Source organism: Pezoporus occidentalis, unplaced genomic scaffold, assembly GCF_034315485.1.
Source record: "Pezoporus occidentalis ecotype Australia unplaced genomic scaffold, CSIRO_AGI_Poc_V1 ctg96, whole genome shotgun sequence".
In the NCBI taxonomy this organism is placed as follows: domain Eukaryota; kingdom Metazoa; phylum Chordata; class Aves; order Psittaciformes; family Psittacidae; genus Pezoporus; species Pezoporus occidentalis.
The window spans coordinates 2,443,161-2,460,883 of record NW_026916325.1 but is presented as its reverse complement, the minus strand read 5'-3'; the positions used below and the strand labels follow the sequence as shown (position 1 = coordinate 2,460,883).

At 43.1% G+C, this 17,723-nt stretch overlaps 1 protein-coding gene and 1 long non-coding RNA gene across 3 annotated transcripts in view; one reads left to right on the top strand and one right to left on the bottom strand.

Annotated features, from left to right (window-relative positions):
- Positions 1-70: 70 nt before the first annotated feature.
- On the bottom strand, positions 71-16,862 carry LOC134157448 (zona pellucida sperm-binding protein 2-like). 2 transcript variants are annotated; one of them, XM_062606384.1, is made up of 24 exons: positions 16,642-16,862; positions 16,465-16,557; positions 16,313-16,371; positions 16,090-16,182; positions 14,297-14,424; positions 12,784-12,930; positions 11,577-11,648; positions 10,458-10,625; positions 10,271-10,367; positions 9,228-9,445; positions 7,998-8,151; positions 6,915-7,123; positions 5,555-5,672; positions 4,477-4,682; positions 3,727-3,844; positions 3,479-3,645; positions 3,254-3,354; positions 3,044-3,165; positions 2,843-2,893; positions 2,567-2,750; positions 2,361-2,484; positions 1,272-1,368; positions 974-1,075; positions 71-485 (listed from the first exon to the last, which is right to left on the bottom strand). In XM_062606384.1, exons 2-23 carry the CDS (start codon positions 16,491-16,493, stop codon positions 993-995), a joined length of 2,745 nt encoding a protein of 914 aa, XP_062462368.1. In that variant the 5' UTR covers positions 16,494-16,557; positions 16,642-16,862; the 3' UTR covers positions 71-485; positions 974-992. The 2 variants fall into 2 exon arrangements, with proteins under 2 accessions (XP_062462368.1, XP_062462369.1); XM_062606385.1 differs by lacking the exon at positions 16,313-16,371 and having other exon boundaries at positions 16,465-16,862.
- The window catches only part of LOC134157457 (uncharacterized), an 82,327-nt gene continuing 81,465 nt past the window's right edge, over positions 16,862-17,723 (top strand). Inside the window, exon 1 of the long non-coding RNA XR_009962331.1 lies at positions 16,862-17,270. This is a non-coding gene — a long non-coding RNA (uncharacterized LOC134157457). The remainder of the gene's footprint in view (positions 17,271-17,723) is intronic.

The following is a 17,723-nucleotide window of genomic DNA, read 5'->3' as shown; positions in this document are numbered from 1 at the left end:
TGGCTCTTTGAAGCCAGTGTTGGTACACCAAATGGTTGCTTTTGCACATTAGCAGGGAGATTGTCTGCCCTTATATTACTTTGTACATATTTTTATTTGACTTTTCAGATTTGCACTTTATATTCACATGAAAGGATTGGCAGTCACTTTATGAAATATTACAAGAAACAGCTTTAATCAGGGTTGGAATAAATTTCGTGATCTGCAAGTCCATATTTCAACCACTAGAAGGAACAAGAAGTGTTATTTTTCAGCGTTGGGGTATTTTCTGATAAGTTTTGTTTTGTAGCCACTTCAGAGAGGCAACAGGTTATAACTACTTATCCTGTTAGCAGACCCTAGCACTTTCCAGTGTTGTGGTGGTGTTCTGAGTCCCACTGTCTGGCCTTTTCACTTCAAGATAGTTGTGGTGGTCACTGAAAGATGTAGCTCCCATGCCTGGTGGCACTGTTTGGAAAGCAGCAGCACAGCAAAGCCTTCAGGTACTGTTGGGAGACACACACAGAGGAGTGAGGCTGTGGACACAGATGAATAGCTCTGGTTATCCAAGGGCAGATGAAGCTCCAGTGTGGAGGATTTGGACCCTTCAAAAGAGTTTGGAATGTGGCAGTGATTTGTGCTGTAGTAACTGATTCTGAAATTTTGGATCCCTTTTCTTTCAGACTGGTGGCTGCTCAATTGAAACCTGTTGAAAAAATATCAGTTTCCAAAGCTACAGCCCAACTCCAGCATGCCCTGCTCTACTGCTGGCATCTGCTCCAGAGCCATGCCACCTGTGTTTGGCTTGGCAGGTGACTCTCCTTCCTTCTCTTACGGGCTCATGCTTAGACCAGGAGACTGCAAACCCTGCCTGTTCCCTAGTTCTTGTCCCGGAATTTATGGGTCTGAGGTCTTGAAGGACAAGCTATGAATTGTTTGTTCCACAAAGCATGGCGACCTCTCTAGGTGAGTATGCAGGGCTTGGTATTCTTACCAAATTCAGTTTACATGCATCATCTTAGATCTGGATTGACAATCCAGACTGGTCCAGCAAGTACGTAGCCCTGGAGGCTGGCTGCAGAGTGACCTGGAAAGGCTGAGAATGATATACAGTGTATTTGTGTAGTTTTAAAAGAATACATACGTGCTGCACATTAAGTCCTAATGTATTAACATATAAACTAAAGGTAAAGTTACACTGTCCATGCGGGCCAAAGCCAGATGTCCTAAATCCCTTAAAAACATCAGATCAGGAGTGCTTTGCAATGGCTCTTTTTCTCCTGAACACCTACCCTTCCTCTTCCTGCTTGAGCTGCGCTGTCCTCTGCAGGGGCTGCCAGGTAGCATGTTGGTAGGAGAGCATGCTGCCACCAAACAGTGCACATACACCTGAGGAGGAATAAAAGTACCGCATGGTCTGTACCAAAGCCTGCTTTGCGGAGCATTTTTTTGTCCATCTTTAGCAGAAGTCACAGCTGATCAGACTTAGGCTGAATACTTTCATACAGCACCTTCTAGCTGAACCTTCCTTGAATTTCAAGCTTGGTGTCAAAGAAGCCCTCAGGCAGTTTGGTAACTGAGAGGCTGAGACAAGAGAATTTAAAGCCTCATGAGCTGCAGTGAGGCGATGTATCAAAGCTAGACAGAAACACAATCTAGTGCTAGATGCAGCTGTGCACTTAGGAAGCAGCACAAGCCAGAATTGCATCATGTTCATTTCTAGCAAGTTCACAAGTTGAACTGCTTATGAAAGGCCAAGTAAAAATTTATGTGGCTACTTAAACTGGCCAAGTAGGGGTACTGCCATGGCTCATATCAGTACATGTGCTAAGGTCCACTCAACTGGGTGCAGTAGGAGCAAAGCACCCTCAGGTGACTGTCCTGGGGTGTTCTTTGCTCTTCTTAGACCTGTTAGAGGAGGATAGAACCTCAAAAGTGTAAGACCAAACCCACATGCCTCTGCTTCCCTGCCCCTTGCTCTGGCGTCTGAGAAGATGCCTGGCTGGCTGGGACAGATGGGAGACAGCAGAACTGACTTCATGTGAATGTTATCGCATATAAGATGAATTTTCTGTTCTAGACATTTTGAGCTGAAGTGCTGTGACTCTGGTCCTATAAAAAGTCAGGAACAGCATATAAAAATTATATTTACATACCAAACTCTTTTGTTTACTCCAGCTAGTCTGATCTCAAGTCATTGAAACCATGCTGCAGAACAGATTTGAGAAGAGAACTAAATTAAAGCTGAGCACCTGTCAGGCTAGTTAGGTTTGATGCTGGCTGGGTAAGTCTATGAAGTGTGTAAATTGGCTGTTTTTAAAATGGTCTGAAGTTCAGAGCATAGTGCCCATGAGGGAGGTGAGCCTTTCACTTAATCTTACCTGTTCCAGTTGATGAGCCAGGGTCCTTACTGCTAGTCTTTTGAAATGAGAAGGGTGTCTTACCCTGGGGCTAACTGCTACTGGACAGAACTCTGCAGCATATTCACTGCCATTAATCTCATACCTGTTTGAGAGAAGGAATCAACAGATCAAAAAGAAATTAGGGCTTTGCTGATGGGCGTTTTGGTCATTCAATAGCTACTTGCCCGTCCACAGTGATGTTCCATCTTGGGCTGCTGTTGGAGTCTAGAGACCCAGTTACCCAGCAGTTTTCCAAGTATAACTCAGTGTCGGGGCTCTTGTCTTTCAGCTCCACTTCGAGAAACACAGGCTCCACATGTTGCTTGAGTATTGTCATGTTTGGCTCATAGAATTCCATGAAAGATTCATCTTGAGAAAGTGTCAGGGGATTTTGTTGTTGTTTAATTTTATTTAAATTAAAACATGTTTGGAAATTTTCTGCATTTCCAAAGGAGGCTTACCTTTGGACACTCTTGAAACTACATTCAGGGCTTGTCTTATCCTTCTGTGTACTGCAGAAAAGGAAATGTTAGTGGGGTTCTTTAGTAGATCTTAAGGTCCTTTCCAACCCTAATGATTCTATGATTCTATAAAGCAGGGCATGAGAACTTACAACTGAGAAAGTCACAGAAGTTTAAAAATGGAGGAAAAGAATTGCCTACCTGCAACATTTGATCTTGGTATCATTGTACCAGAGCCAAAGGGAGGTGATGTGGATGGATCACTAGCAAAGGCACCTAGCACTATGGTCTCTTTTGCTCGATAGTAGCACAGGACTGTTAGTCTGTTAATAGGAGAAAGAGTAATTTTTGTGTTTGCTTTTTCTTCCCAGCTGCAGTACCAAAGTGAGCAGTGTCAGCAGTAGCTCCTACCTGTAGTCTGGATCTCTTGTGATTGTTGGTATGCTCTGTTCTGGGAGAGTCTCTTTCTCATAAGAGATTTCGTTTTCATAAATAATATGATCACCTTCAAACTGTACATATGGGAAGTGTGTTAAAAACTGGATCGTGTTGGGAGCTAAAACAGGAGAACAAAACAGAAAATGCAGGAGAGACAGAAACTTCCAGCAGATGTATCTGCTCCAGCCATGGGCTTACCCTTGCTGAAGTGCCACAAGTAGTGACGTGGAACTTGAAGAAGGCATGTCGTTCATCATGCTCTCTAGGCTTGCAAGAGCTATCCCTTAGTTTGGTTTTACTCATATCAATGGCAGGAACTGTCTTCATTTGAGCAGATACCATTATGGTACCATCTGGGTGGCATACTGAGATAATCGGGGGGGTGGTTATAAACTCAGTGAAAGAATCACAGATCATTTTATTGATCGATTAGTTGTATAACTTACCTATAAACTCTGAAGAATTGAAACTGCATCTAATGGAGAACATCTGTAAGGTGTCCATAGTTCTCACTTTCTTTAGGTCAACATCAAACCTTGCTTTAATTTTCTGAAAGGACACTTCCTGTGAAGGAGGTGATGGAAGAAGTCTCCTGTTAAGGCATGTGATTCGTATGTACAAAGTTCTGCTTCTTGTGCCACTTGAATACTGAGAAGTCACAGGAGTTAAGTCACTGTGAAGACTTGAGCCTGACATAACATGGGGGCAGAAGTTTTCTTGTATGAAATAATTGGTCACTGTCACAGGGATAAATTTTGGCTGATTGTTATAGAACAGTGCAGATGCTTATTACAGCACCAATTTTCCCCTGCCATGTCTTAACATTTCTGCAGAACATTCCTTTAAAAGAACTTCTTTCATAAAAGCTATATTGAAATATTGTTTCTGGCTCGGTGCAGATGGGACATTTTGCCTCATCTTACTAAAAATACTGAGGAGTTAGTCTGTTTTTGAAGACTCCGTGCATATCATTTAGAGACAACTTAGCACTGCAGATTGCATAATGCATGGCACTATCAGAAGGGTCTGTGTCTGATATCTCTTGTCCTACTTGCACTGGCTTGGAGTCCTTCCCTCTGGAGGTTTTCCAGTACCTGGAATACCACAGCGCCACAAACTGTGGCTGTAGGACTGTGGCTGTATGAGCAAACAGCCCTATGAGCTTTAAAGAAGGCATTGCTATATGGATTGTGTACCTCGTAGATAACTCCTGCAGCAAACAGAGGTATTTGCAAGATCAGGTGTGTAGAATTGGTAACTGCGAGATACCCGTTGGTAAGTGCAACATGCCGGTTCAGGAGCTTATTACCAAGATACAGGTTCCAGTACTGTTGCAAGCCAAAAGTAGGAATGGCTAGATACATGTTTTCTTCATCACAGTAACCAACTGCTTCTGGTAATTCTGTGGGAAGAAGGAGGGATAAAGAGGTAGCAGTGAAGGAATGTCTGAGTGATGATTTGGCCAAGTCAGGGAATTCTGTCATGGGCAAAATTTGAACTGGCACTTCAGCAGTGCTGTTATGTGCATGCTGGCATCGTCTGCAGGGCTTTGGCTGTGTTTTGAGTGTAGCAGCTCACAATCAGTGTGATCAGGAGCCCTCATGCTTTAGCAGTGGCCTGCCAGATGGCTTCCAGGACCACTCCCTGTTTTAGTAAGGCAAGCTGAACTATGTATGTAAGCGTATTTTTTAGGTCAACCTTCTTTGGGCTGAACCCAGAGACATTTCAAACATAAAATAGGACAGTGAGGAAACTGTCACCTTCATGGCATCCAAAATCGAAGAGGTTTGAGAAAATACCAGTCAGACCTCCCAACTGTTTCAATAACCTGCTAAGTACAGCTCTTAGTGTCTCCTTGCACAAATATATCTTTGGAGTTCACAGCAATTTATTTGAGTCAGTTGAGTTTTGCCCTGGACACATATGCAGAATTGCGTTTGAGGACAAACTGAAACTCGTAGCAATGTCTGAAAGCTTTGGCAGTAGGTGTATGTTCAAATTATGAGGCATCTTGTTCACTGAGTTTGCAAGCCAGCTTCTTCTGTACACTAGTATTTATTGCTCTTAGTGTCTCGAGGGCAGACACTCTTGCCAGTATGCAGGAGGGCTGCCATCAGAAAAGCAGCAAGTGGCTATGTTACCAGTGATGATCTATTGAAGGGTGGGGTTTTCTCAAAAGCTCTCATCCTTAGCCTAATGGGGGTTTCACTGAATTCAGTGAAAACCTGATTCATGCAGTTGATGTAAACTGGTTAATATCAAGGAAAAGCTTACCAATACCAGCAATCACACACTCCACCTCTGCTGAGTGATAATAGAGTGTCATCTCCAGACCCACACTTAGAGTGTAGTTGATGAGGAGGGTGTATTTTGTTTCATTTCTGTTCACATACTGAAAGAGAGAAATGCAATGCTGCAGTAGCAGTGCCTTCCAGCACAGACAGGCATATATATCCTGAGCAGTACTAAATAATTATTCCAACACACTCCTCTCCCCTGCAAATAGTTCAGTCTCTAAAGACATCGCTTCAGTTGGCCTAAAACTATTCAGAAATTTGGACTGGATTCAACAGCTCTTTCAGCCAAACATAAATGTAGAGAATGTAGTGCCTGTTCATAAAATGGAGGCAGAAGTGAACGCAGTGGTGTTTCCTGTGTAGCCCACTGGTGAAAGAGCTCGTAGAGAGAGATCTGGGTCCAAATCCTTATTCTTCTTTTCTCAGAATGTAGACTGAACCCAGGAGAATAAATAATTGGTAAAACAGAAGGTGTGAGGTAAGATCACACTCTATCTGATGCTGTAAGAGATCCCTCATCCCTCATCCCTCTTTCTACCCTCATTTAACTCACTAAAAGTGCTCCCAAGGCAAAACCTGCTGTTCAAGCTGAAAGAAATCCTTCTGAAATCTTTTGGCTTCCTTTGATCCCTAATGCAATTTAACTGTAGTTTGAATGCAGCCTGAAAGCTATTTGAGCAAATCCTGATCCTGTGTTCACAATGTTGTTCCTTGTAACAGAAAATAGCATTGCATGATTCAGTTGAAACAGTGGTAGAGGGCTTCCTCCCACTGAAACAAGAGGCTGAATTCCCCTTGTGAGTTTATACTTTTTACAAATATTGAGATTACAAATGGTCTGAAGCTTAATAAACTTACGTTTAGAATACCCTGAGCCTGCCTCTACATGTTTGCATGGTGTATGGCCTGTGTTCAAATGACTCTGCATAAACTGTAGGTTCAGGAATTACTGGATGTTGGTAACTGGTGTTTGCAGGACTGCAATAATTAATTATTTTATTTCCAGGGCAGTTCTGTATCACGAAACAGCATTTAATAGAATTTTTTCAAGCTTCTTCCTGCTGGGCACGCACTCGGACATTAGCCATGCTGACAGACACTAGAGGAAGTCATACCTCATATCATCTAATTACACTTGATGCTGCATGTCTCCCAGAGACCTACAGAGAGCTAGGTGGGGACATACAAGCCTCTAACATTAATTCAGATGAGCTTGGATGCATTGACACTGTTATGATCAAGTAAGAGTTGTTGGTTAATAAAAGACAGACTATATTCTGAAAAGGGGCTGCCCTACCTCCTCCACTCAGCTGCTGAAGTGACCTGCTGTATCTTACCTCCTTTAGAACATGTGGATCATCAAAAGAGACTTCCAGGATAAATCCTTTCGTTCTATTAGAAAAGGGAGTTTCATAAATTTTAAACCCTTGGTGCTGTGCTTCCCTCAGGGTAAATGGCACATTTCCTATTACAATTGCCACTAGAGAGACATCGGGAAGAAAGTGTCCAAATGCAACATTAAATAGCCTTTCCTCTGGCAGAGTGTCTGTAGGGAGAGAACATCGAATTACTGCTGATGAGGATCGAGTAACGAAGACGGTTGGGGCGCCCTCCCATTCAGGTTCCAGGAAACTTAGCCAACAGTCATCTCTTTAATGGCTTTGATTAATGAGTGTTTGTGTTCTAGTCAGATCGGAAATACTCAGAGTACATGAGAATTGCTTCAAGCTGCAGGAGATTAACAACAAATACATACAACTTTATAGAAAGTGGGTTCAGTAACTTTCTAGAGGTGCACTATGATGTGCAGTGGCTTTCCTGTAAAGAAATCTAGAATCTAGTTCAGCCACACAAAATATGGAGAAACTGTCATAATGTATGTGAAGAGGTTCCTTTTCCGTTCTATGTCAGTTGTCCAGACAGCTCCAAACAGGTTTAGTGTCTTAGTGCATTCGAAAATACCATAAAAAAATTACTGCACCACTGAATGGCACAATGATTTCTGTATGCTCCCAAGATAACGAATGTAGCCAGTCTGGGGGAGAAAATGCCATCAACGAAGGCTGTCCTCAGACAGTTGCTCTCCCGAGTGTGATTTACTGCACACCACATCTTTATTCCAGGGTTCCAGTGCTCCCTGGAAAAATCTGGTTTTTAGTGTGAAAGGAATGTTTATGTTCTTATCAGCAACTTAAAATTTCCATCTCATCCCATAATGACATCTGAGTAATGGTACATCCATTAACACTAAATGTTTGGGGTTTTTGATAACACCTTGAACCTTGACTTCGGCTAGCAAATTAGAAGTGGGAGTTGAGAACATTTTGGTGAATGTAAGTGTGTGGCAGAGGTCGAATGGAATAATGTATAACACAGCAAGAGCAAGAGAGCGGTAAAAGCCAGTAAGAAGAATGACTTACTGTTGATAACAGTTGGTATTTGTGGCATGAAAGGCGTGGTGATGGATTTGATGACTGTATACTTTGTGGTTTGCCAATCTGCATCTGTCCATGTGTGCTCCAAAAACAAGTCAATACTGTAAATGATTCCATATACACCACCAGATATGGAGCTCTAGGAGGTAAAATTTGCATTTAAGTCTTAATTTGCAATAGGTAAGTAGAAGAATGACAGAATATGGTTAAAATTCTTACTTTACAAAGAGAATATGGTATTCTAATACAGTTTGGGATGGATTTTGATAGGGGAGCTTGTTTGATTGTTTCTTTGCTTGGTCCATTTGTCTGGTCCATGTTTGGCTCAGATACTGCTGAGATTCTCAATAAGGAAGTACCCGGTTGAGGGGGGTGTCCTCATTGTTTAGTAAGCAACCATACTTGCATTTATATTTTTACAATTCCTGTATTACCAGTCATGTCTCTCATTCTGTCCTAGGTCACTCTAAAAGTTTGTTGGAGCTTCCAACATTTCTTCAGACTAAGCCTGTCTGGTGTCTACACATAGGGATCAAAGTGTCCATTGATACACAAAAATGTGGATTTCTGAAGGGGGTAAGTCAAAATCACAGCAATGTCACCTTCACAAATGGAACTGGTAAAGAGCCATGTGATAATACTGCTAGCTTCTTTCTAAATGCTGAGGCTCAGGTTGAATGAGAAACCTGATCTAGTGAAAGATATTCCTGCCCATGGCAAGAGACTTTGGCTAGATCTTTAAAGGTGACTTCCAACTCAAGCCATTCTATTCTGTTCTGTTCTGTTCTGGAATATATTATTTCCAAAGCAGCTGCACCTAAACTACATGCTGGGGACCTGTCTCATGCTAATTCATCCTGTCTGAATGGAAATTATCTGGGAAACTACTCATTGGCCCAGGCCAGAAACTTACCAGGACTAGTTTCGTAATGTAGCAACACAAACAATTGAACTCCAGTGCTAAGGAATCCCTTCACTCTTAATTTACTAGTATAGTTTATAAACAAAGACAGTCTCTTGCTTCTGTCATGTTTTGTAATCATAGATACTTAGTGTCTGATTAATACTTAGTGTCTGCTCCTGATGCAGAGGAGTACCTAGGTCTTCAAAGATTTCTTGTATCTAAGAATTTTAAGCAGCAGCCAATCACTATTTGGAATTATCATGATTTAGGAACATCTTTGAGTGCAGGCCCTCAAATGTATTTATACTAACCTTTAGCTTTCCTCCTTCTGCTCCAATAGGGATGGTTACTCTGATGAGCGTCTCGTTGTGCTCCAGTAAGTAGTTTTTCTCCTCTGGGTTTACTATGACTTGGTCATCAACTCCCATTAAAATGTTTTTAGACAGAAAGGTGGATTCTTGAACCACTAATGTGGGGATAACACTTGGCACAGTCCATGTTAGCGCAGTGTCAGTGAAACTGATGCCATCTGTTGAGTTAGATAGTCCCAGAAGTCTGTGTAGTTACCAGTCAGTCTTCAGTCTGCAATGGCTGTCTTTCCCTGACTGCTTTCTACCAGGGTACCTTTACAACTTTCACTGATGAAACACCTTGTAGGATAGTAGCCAGCCAATGGCTATCTTGTCACAGAAACCCTGGTGCTCAAAGTAGACTGGAAACAGAATCACCAGTTTCAGGTGACTAATTAATTTATTCAGAAGAACAGACAGTCAAGCTCCCAAATGCCTGCTCTGTTGTCCTTCTGGTCCCAGGCATTTTGCCTTGCTGGCAAAAGGAATGGGGCACAGAACCACTTGTTTGGACCTTCTTATGGCTTTAAGGTCATGATAACTTAAAACCTTCTGCCTCCTCATCAGTTGTTCACATTAATACTGTTCTGTGAGAGACAGAAGGTGCAGCCACCACTGTTCTGCAAAAAGCCAGGCTAGTTCTGCCTCTCCAGCAGAAAGGACTACGTGAGTCCCAAGGATGCAGAGCTGCATCCCCCGCATGGAGTTTTTTGACAGGAGAGGCTCCCTGGCCCTTCTGCAGCAATTTTACTTGACTCCATTTCCCTGCATCTAGCATGGGGGCTTGAGAAATTGGACACACTGCATTGGGAACACAAGTAATGTGGCATCACAGCAGGGAATGTGTTTGTCCAGGGCTAAAGCCATGGACTCTTAGCTCATGTTGCTCTGAGGGCAGCTTGTAAACCTCTTCTCTTACCGAGTAGGTCACAGGGAAAGGGGAAGGCTGTTTTTTACTAGCTCCTTAGGTGGTTATTTTTAGTGAACAAGGAAGAAAGCCTTACCAACAGGACAGGAGACAGTGGTGTCAATCAGCAAAAGCAGCCACCGCTGCCTGTACATGGAAGTGGAAGTGACCATGTTCATATTGACACCACTAACCTGTTGGGACGCAAGCAGAAGAAAAGAACATGTTCCAGAGCAGCAGTGGGAACAGTACAGCTTTGTGTCCCACTGAGGGCAACAACTCACCACGCTGATGTCAGACTCATTGCTGTGATAGGGCGCACGGAGGTACACTCGCGACAGCGTGTTATTAAAGCTGTAGCCCAGTTTTGCTGCATCGCTTACCATTATTCTCTTTCTCCCTGACGGAGAAACAAACATCAGTTGCCATAGCTGGTATGCAACATTTTGAGTCTGCAAGAGAGAGATGAGCTGCATCAGATCGAAGTCTACCAAAGCCTCTTAAAAACTCTGATATTGTAGCACCTACTTTCCTGTTAGAAGGTGGAGTAACTGGAATGACACTGGGCACTGCTACTTCACCCCAGGCAAGAAATACCCTTAATTTATATTAAGATAAGGAATTCTATAGTTCTTTAAGGCATCTTTAGAGATAGTCTTTTAGAGGCCCTGGAAGGAAGTTAGATTGGTGGTCTTGAACACATTCCCTTGGACAAAATGCCTGTGCTGTTAATAAAATGGTTGCCTTCACGTCTCTTGATTGCTGGAGCAGTCTGAAGGCTAAATGACAGACTGCCTTTTACAGCATGTATCCATAGTGTGTCGAAAATAGGAAGAGAGGGATGACTGTACTGGTCTGGAACAGAGGATCCTGAAATGATCACCATATGAGATGATAGTCAAAAGGGAAAATGGGCATATTGAGCAAGTAAGACATGAGAAAAATAAGACAAGTGTATATATTCCCCCCTAATACTTTCCAGCCTCAAATAAAACTCAGTGACTCCTGTCTGTAGCTTCTTTGTATTTTGCATGTCTTATTGAATATTTCTCAGTCAACTTTTCCAGACTCTTCTTGAGATCAAGCAAGCTTTTAGCAGCCACAACATCTTTTGGCAAGGACTTTTGACAGATTCACTACCCACCGTGTGAAGAACCACATACCTTTATTTGTCTTGAACTCAGTTTCTACTAATGTAACAAGCATATGGCTCTGTTCTCCCACCTAAATGTCTTTTTGCAGTCTAGATCTCTAAGAAAACTTGAGAGGTTTTTCAGTACTTGATGGCATCTTTACCATCTCACTTTTTTTTGACAGAGATGGAGCTATGCCCCAGGAATGACTCATGAGACTAGTGAGAAGAGGCAGGCTAGGAACTGTGAGGAAAGTTCTCCCTTCCATACCTCTGGCAGCGCCGACATCCATGCTACAGTGTAGTCATTTGAAACTGCAGGGACATCAGTCTTCACTGACACCTGGGAGGACAGAGCAGATTCTTTGGGAACAAACCAATCTTCATTATTGCAGTCTTGGGGAGCAGAGAGAGGGCTTTCAGATTTCTCCTCCAGTGTCTGTTGGGATTTAGCAATTCACTGGAGGTTATGAAAGTGTTCCCAAAGAGGTTCTTGATGGTTGTAATTTCCGTGGCTTTAAAATTAAAGCCATGGCGTTTATGGTGGTGCATGTACAACAGAAGGAATATGTTATGTATAACTGGCTAAATAAAAATCCTTTTTTCCTATTTGCTAAGAAATAGATCCCACTCTGGATACTTTCAGTGACATCTGGGTCTCTCCACTGGAAGTATAAGGAAGCAGGGTTCCTTGGCTTCAACATGGTTCCCTCTTCCCGTGCAGGCTGAACATCTGAAAATGCAGGATCCCCAGGACCTAAGATAAATTCTATGGTGTAAATCTTGCTAGCATGTGCTGCAAAGGAAGGCGAGTTCTGGACACCGAGGTGGGGTCAGTGTTTGCCTCAGACATCTGTACCATGGTGTGTGTTGTAATCCCCAGATGTGACTGCAAAACCTCAAGTCCTAACAGGATAAAACCAATTTCTTTGTCTTGCCTATAGTAGGTGTGTACAAAAGGCAGTGAAGTCTCTTTGGTTCAGTGCCTTATTTCTACATTGGTGTGTAGATACTGGTAACAGGCTGGGCTGCCAGATGGTACCACCCAGTGGGAGGCATGGTCTGTCTCACAGTGATGTTATGTGGGTTGTGTGATGCAGCAGGGGTGCAGCCCTGCAAACTCTAGGTTTTATTAATTCATACAGATGAGTGACATTCTCACAGATGCTTCAGCACTTCATAATGTAAAGGTGCTCTTGTGAGTTAAATAGATTGGCCTGGCTGGCTGCTGATTTGCTTGCAGTGGCCTGACTTACATCATCTGTACAGTTAACTGAATTTCACTGCATCCAAAATACCTGTGACATGTAAATGTGTTACTAATAAGCATCTACAGTTACACCCTCTCCTGAATATCAGCACGTTGCTATTATGCCTGGTACATAGTGTAAAATCAGCTTCTGATAGGAATTTGTGGAGTTTGTTTTGCCTGGCAGGGAGCTTGGATGTAGTTTTGCCTTTGGTGGGAAAGCTTTTACCTCCATGTAGTTTTCTTCACACATGATTTCTCTTGAAGCCCAGGAGGAATAGGAGCAGTACATAGGGTAGGTGTAGGTCACAGCTGCCCTCATGCTCAGAAATGAGGAGACCTTGATGTTCACAGTCAGTGAAAACAGCTCATCTGCCTGGGAAGGAAAACAGGCGATTCAGCAGGTAGCGTAGAAGGTCCCAGGAGCAGCTGCACGGCACTATCTAGCCCAGTGTCCTGTTTCTGAGAGTGTTTTGTAGTGATGGAAAGAGTTTGAGAGCTGCAGTGACAGCTCCTCCAGCATACCATCCTGTATGAAGTGGTTTGTGCGCATGGGCTTTCTGAGCCAGATATTGCCTCAGTACTTACAGCCTTAGCCTCAGAGCACATCTCAGCACTATTCTTGCCACAGTATTAGGGAGCAGCTAGTCAGGGGAACTGACCTACCTCACCATGTGGCTCATGTTCCTTTCATTCATGACTGCTGTGTGCCTCTGCATGAGCGAAAGTACTGGAGCTTTTATTTTGGTGTAGGTAGCTCAGATCTCTCTTAGACTCTTAAATGTTTAGAGTCTAGCTCTAAAGTGACTAGCTTAGATATGAGCTCCTTTTGGTCCTTCAGCTCTCCAGGAGCCACACATGAAGCCATGTTCTGTGCTTCTGTCTGACATGGATGTGCATTTTCATGCAGAAGAAGGGAAAGCCTTTCCAGAGAAATTTCCAGTCTGGAAATCCTGGTCATTTGACAGCACACTGTACACCCCCTGTTCTTGTTAGCATAACCTTTGCCCATAAAATTTTACCTTATTTTGTCTGAGGGGCTTCCAGGACCAGCCAGACTAAACATGGGTAAGCAATGAAGTTTCTACCCTGATATGTTCTGTTTCTAGGTTCATTTCATCTCAACTAACACTTCGAAATTGGAAATCCAGGCTACACTTTTACACGTATTTTAGGAAGGGGTGAATCACCTTCCAGAGAAGCCTGTTTCTCTCCACTGACTATTGTGGAAGCATAAACAACTAGTTTAGATTAGACATTATCTTTCAGATGGTTAAAGTGAGACAAATCTGGTCTAATAGATGTGTGTGATCTACATTCCTAGGCATGTGTTAACAGGCACATTACCACACAAATTAAGCCAGGAAATGATCTGCCAGAATCACACTGCAAATGTTGCTTTTTCAAGCAATGCCTACTTCTTTCCAGAGAGGCTTTCAAGAAACTCTCTGGCAAATCAGCAGCTACAAGGATATGCTTGAGAACTGGCAGCTAGTCAGCAGCATTAAGCTAAGTGTCATTTCATGGAGAGAGGAAATCCCATGTCAGTCACACTGAACAAACCTCATACTGGAGAGCCTTTGCCTATTCATTTCTACACACCATCAATACTAACTCCTTGAGTTCACTATTTCATGAGTTCTCAAAACATGCCAATAGAATGCCATATAATATCTCTATGTTGTCTTTTTTGGAGAGGATGTACTGTCTGAGTTGTTTTCAAGCCCATCTCTGGGTCTTACCTCATTGGCCACGTGGCAGCCAAGCACCGATGCACGGAAGACGGGGTTGCCCCACACGTCTTCTGACAGGACATAGCCACAGCGAGATGCTAGTTTCTCGTCCAGCAGAAGGGGGCCAGCATAAGGATCTACAGAAAAAAGGAATGATGCATGGGATGGAACGCTCAGGGCTTTTAAAGCACAGGGCAGAGTAGCATTGAGACCACCTTACGAAGCTCTCCTCTGAAAAGAGGTCCAGCTGGGTTGGGTGTTCTCCAGCTGCATATGCAGCTGGTGAAGCTATTCTGTGTTAGGGTGCATGAGACAGTTTAGCATGTCTCAAGCTCACACACATTATGTTCACTTTAACGCCCATTTCTTTGTGTCCAGAAGCTTGTGCCACAGTCACTGTGAAGTACTGTTACAGAGAGTTTTTCTGAGGCATCACACTCATTACTCCCTCCCTGTCCTTGCTCTCTAGAAATAAGTCATGGGCTATTGAGCCCATACATTTCTAAAAATCCTCAAATTGTGGTAATCTGCTGCTCATTCTTGTCAAAGGATGCAGTCACGCACCTATTTTGGATGGGCATTTCTGCAAATTGTTCAGGTTTGCTGCTCATCTCTGCTTGGCAAGGCACTTCATGCTCTTAAACCTAACTGAGAGAGCCAAGTAAGAAGCATCATGGGGTCTGGCTGCTCTCAGCTCTTGATGCTGGTAGAGTTAATAACATCATATTTTGTTAATTATCTGCCCTCTGATTAAGGAACTATTTTAGTCTTGGGTTAGACACAAGAATCTGTACAAGTAGAGTTTTAACTAGCTGTCATTGCAATTTCTAGATTTGTCTGTTATCGTTGTATGTTGAACACTACTAATAACTGCTGCTTCAATACATGTGGTCTTGCAGCCAGGGTAGACTAAGCAGATAACTGAGGAGAATTTTGGAAGAAGAGGGAATAGCTTTTATGAGACCAACTGATAGATCTGTAAGAAACAAACAACCTTATTGTGCCTGAAGACAGGTCTGGTTTTTCCAGCAATATCAGTTGCTCTCATAAATGCTATCACTTCCCCCCACACCCTTGCTGTACTTCACTTTTTCAGTTCTGCCTCCAAATCAACTGAAAAAACCCAAAACCCATGAAAAAAATGGACTGATCTCAACAGAAAGAAATCTGGTTTGAGGTGAAATCACATACTTTTTTCAATCTGATGTGAACATTTTCTGGTTTTCATTTTGTTAAGTAGATTTTTCTTTCCTCAGCAAAATGGAAACCCTTTGTTCAATCTGAATAAAGGGTATTTAACTGCCATTGTGGTGGTAAATACAAAGGAAATGAAAATAAAAGAATCTCTTAATTGCTTAATCACTCAGCAGTCACTGATACTGTGTTTTCTAGGTATTAACCAGTTTACACTGGTGGTGTTATTTGTGCTGTCCAGGACACATGCAAGCTGCAATATCACCTTTGTTTTCCTTGCTAGACATGTGTAAGGGCTCAGCAGAGATAAAAATGAAAGCCAAATGACATTTCTTCCTCCTCAGACCATATTTTCTCCTTTCCCCAGTAAGTTAGTTGTAAGGGGCAAAGGAGACTGTGGCTGTAGATGCAGGCTTTACTCATCTATATGGATATTGACCAAATTGAGTGCAAGAGGCCAGATTTAGGTAGTAAGAATATCTGCAAGTTCTTTGGGGTGGGTTACCAATTATCGTGTAGGTGGCAGCAGCATCCAGATCACAGATTTTCAGGTCAGTTAGGTGATTTCCCAGCCTTCATGGTCTTCAGGGCAGCCATTTGTGACTCACCATTAATTTCAAGCTGGAAGAACTTTCCCTGGAGCAAGAGTTTATTCAGTTTCATCCAAAAAATCCTAGAGCGGCAACTACTCTCTACAAAACCTGGTGGGAACACAAACAGAGCAGATCAGCCAGTGGGACCAGAGGGCAGAGAAGAAGCACGTCTTGTTACAAGCAAAATAACCAAGTTTTCATCCTTACTTCACTATATTTTTGTCATGTTTTCACCAACCTGGGGGAGCCATCTGCCTCCCTTGTCCCAGCCAGATCAGTAAGAAAAGCAGCCATATCCTGCAGTGTAAGTACATGAACAAATGATGAGGTGAATGGAGAAAAAATTATCAGGATGGAAAATGAATGAGGCAGCACCCGAAGTCCCATTACCTGCACATAGAGTAACCTACAGCCTCCATCTGTCCCCAGAGACCTGTGCACGGGCAGCAAAGTCTTCCTCCCTCTGAGGTAAAGCTGACCCAGCTGTGTAGAGGGAACCTTGTCAGACCCAGGAGGAAAAGGTATAGCTGACCTTTTACGACAGAGATTGTGCTCTCTTCCCCAAACCTTGTCTGTGAATCAGGAGAGGTCAGTAGCTTCTTTCGTGGAGGGCTGAATCCTGCAGTGCCCTTCAATGTTATCTGAGCTCTGGCAGGGGGAGGCAGCCTATGTCTACCTGGGAGGACAGAGCACCCTTTTGGCAGGTATTTACAAGGTCAAATGCTGCTGCTAAGCCTAATTTTAATGAGTGCAGCATAGGGTGCTCCATGCTTTCCATCAACCCCAGGAAGAAACCTTATTCCTTACAAGCCAGTTGGGTAGCTTTGGCTTCAGGTCTTAAGAGCACATGAAACATTCCCCCTGAGGTACTTTAATTGGGTCTACAGAGGAAATACATTTTTGTTTCTGTGAAATGTCCCAGTGACCCAGCCATGCCAGAGATAACAGCAGTTCTTTGGCAGCTGCATGTTTTGCTTTTATGGATCCAGTTAGGTTGCCCTTTGATTTGTTTGATTATCTGAGAGTGTTTTGGGGAAAACATCTTGTTTTTAGAAGTGCTCTGATATCTCTGGATCAGTCAGACCATGTGCTGGTCGGTAAATGGCCAAACATATTGTCTGGGAAGAGAGTCATTGCACCTGAGCGGAGCTCTGGGACTGCCAGTGCCCAGAGAAGAAGAAAGTCTGAGAGGTTTGGTAAGCTAAAAACACAGCTTGTGTGGTGTAGATGAGCTGAGTTATGGTGGAATGAGAAGTACAGGACATTTAGGTTGATGTTTTAGCCATTGAAACTCAGGGTTTATTCTCCTCTTTGTCCCCATTTTGCTGCGTTACTGAACCATTCTTAACTTACTTTGGTTCACATGCATGAGCAGAACAGTGCTGTACAAATGAGATTGTTTTTACAGCATACTTCATACTGCTTTGGGATAGAAGAAACCATTGAGCACGTACACTCCCAGGACACAGTGCAATCAGTGTAATCTCCTCCTCTGTCCCCCTCTGTCACAGAACCTCTGCAGAAAACAGCAGAACCCACACCACTGTCCTGCCAGATACGCTCACTTTATACAAGTGTCAAGCTTGTGTGAGTGCTCTGGAGTGGAGCCCCAGGGCTTTAGCAATCTCCTAATTAATGTCCTTTGGCCA

Excerpts from the sequence above, each read along its gene's own strand:
- LOC134157448 (XM_062606384.1), bottom strand. The coding sequence starts at position 16,493 with ATGGAGGCTGTAGGTTACTCTATGTGCAG. Across the intron at positions 7,124-7,997 it reads AATACCAACTGTTATCAACA|ACACTCTGCCAGAGGAAAGG; the intron begins GTAAGTCATTCT and ends CTCTCCCTACAG. Across the intron at positions 4,683-5,554 it reads GTGTGTGATTGCTGGTATTG|AATTACCAGAAGCAGTTGGT; the intron begins GTAAGCTTTTCC and ends TTCTTCCCACAG.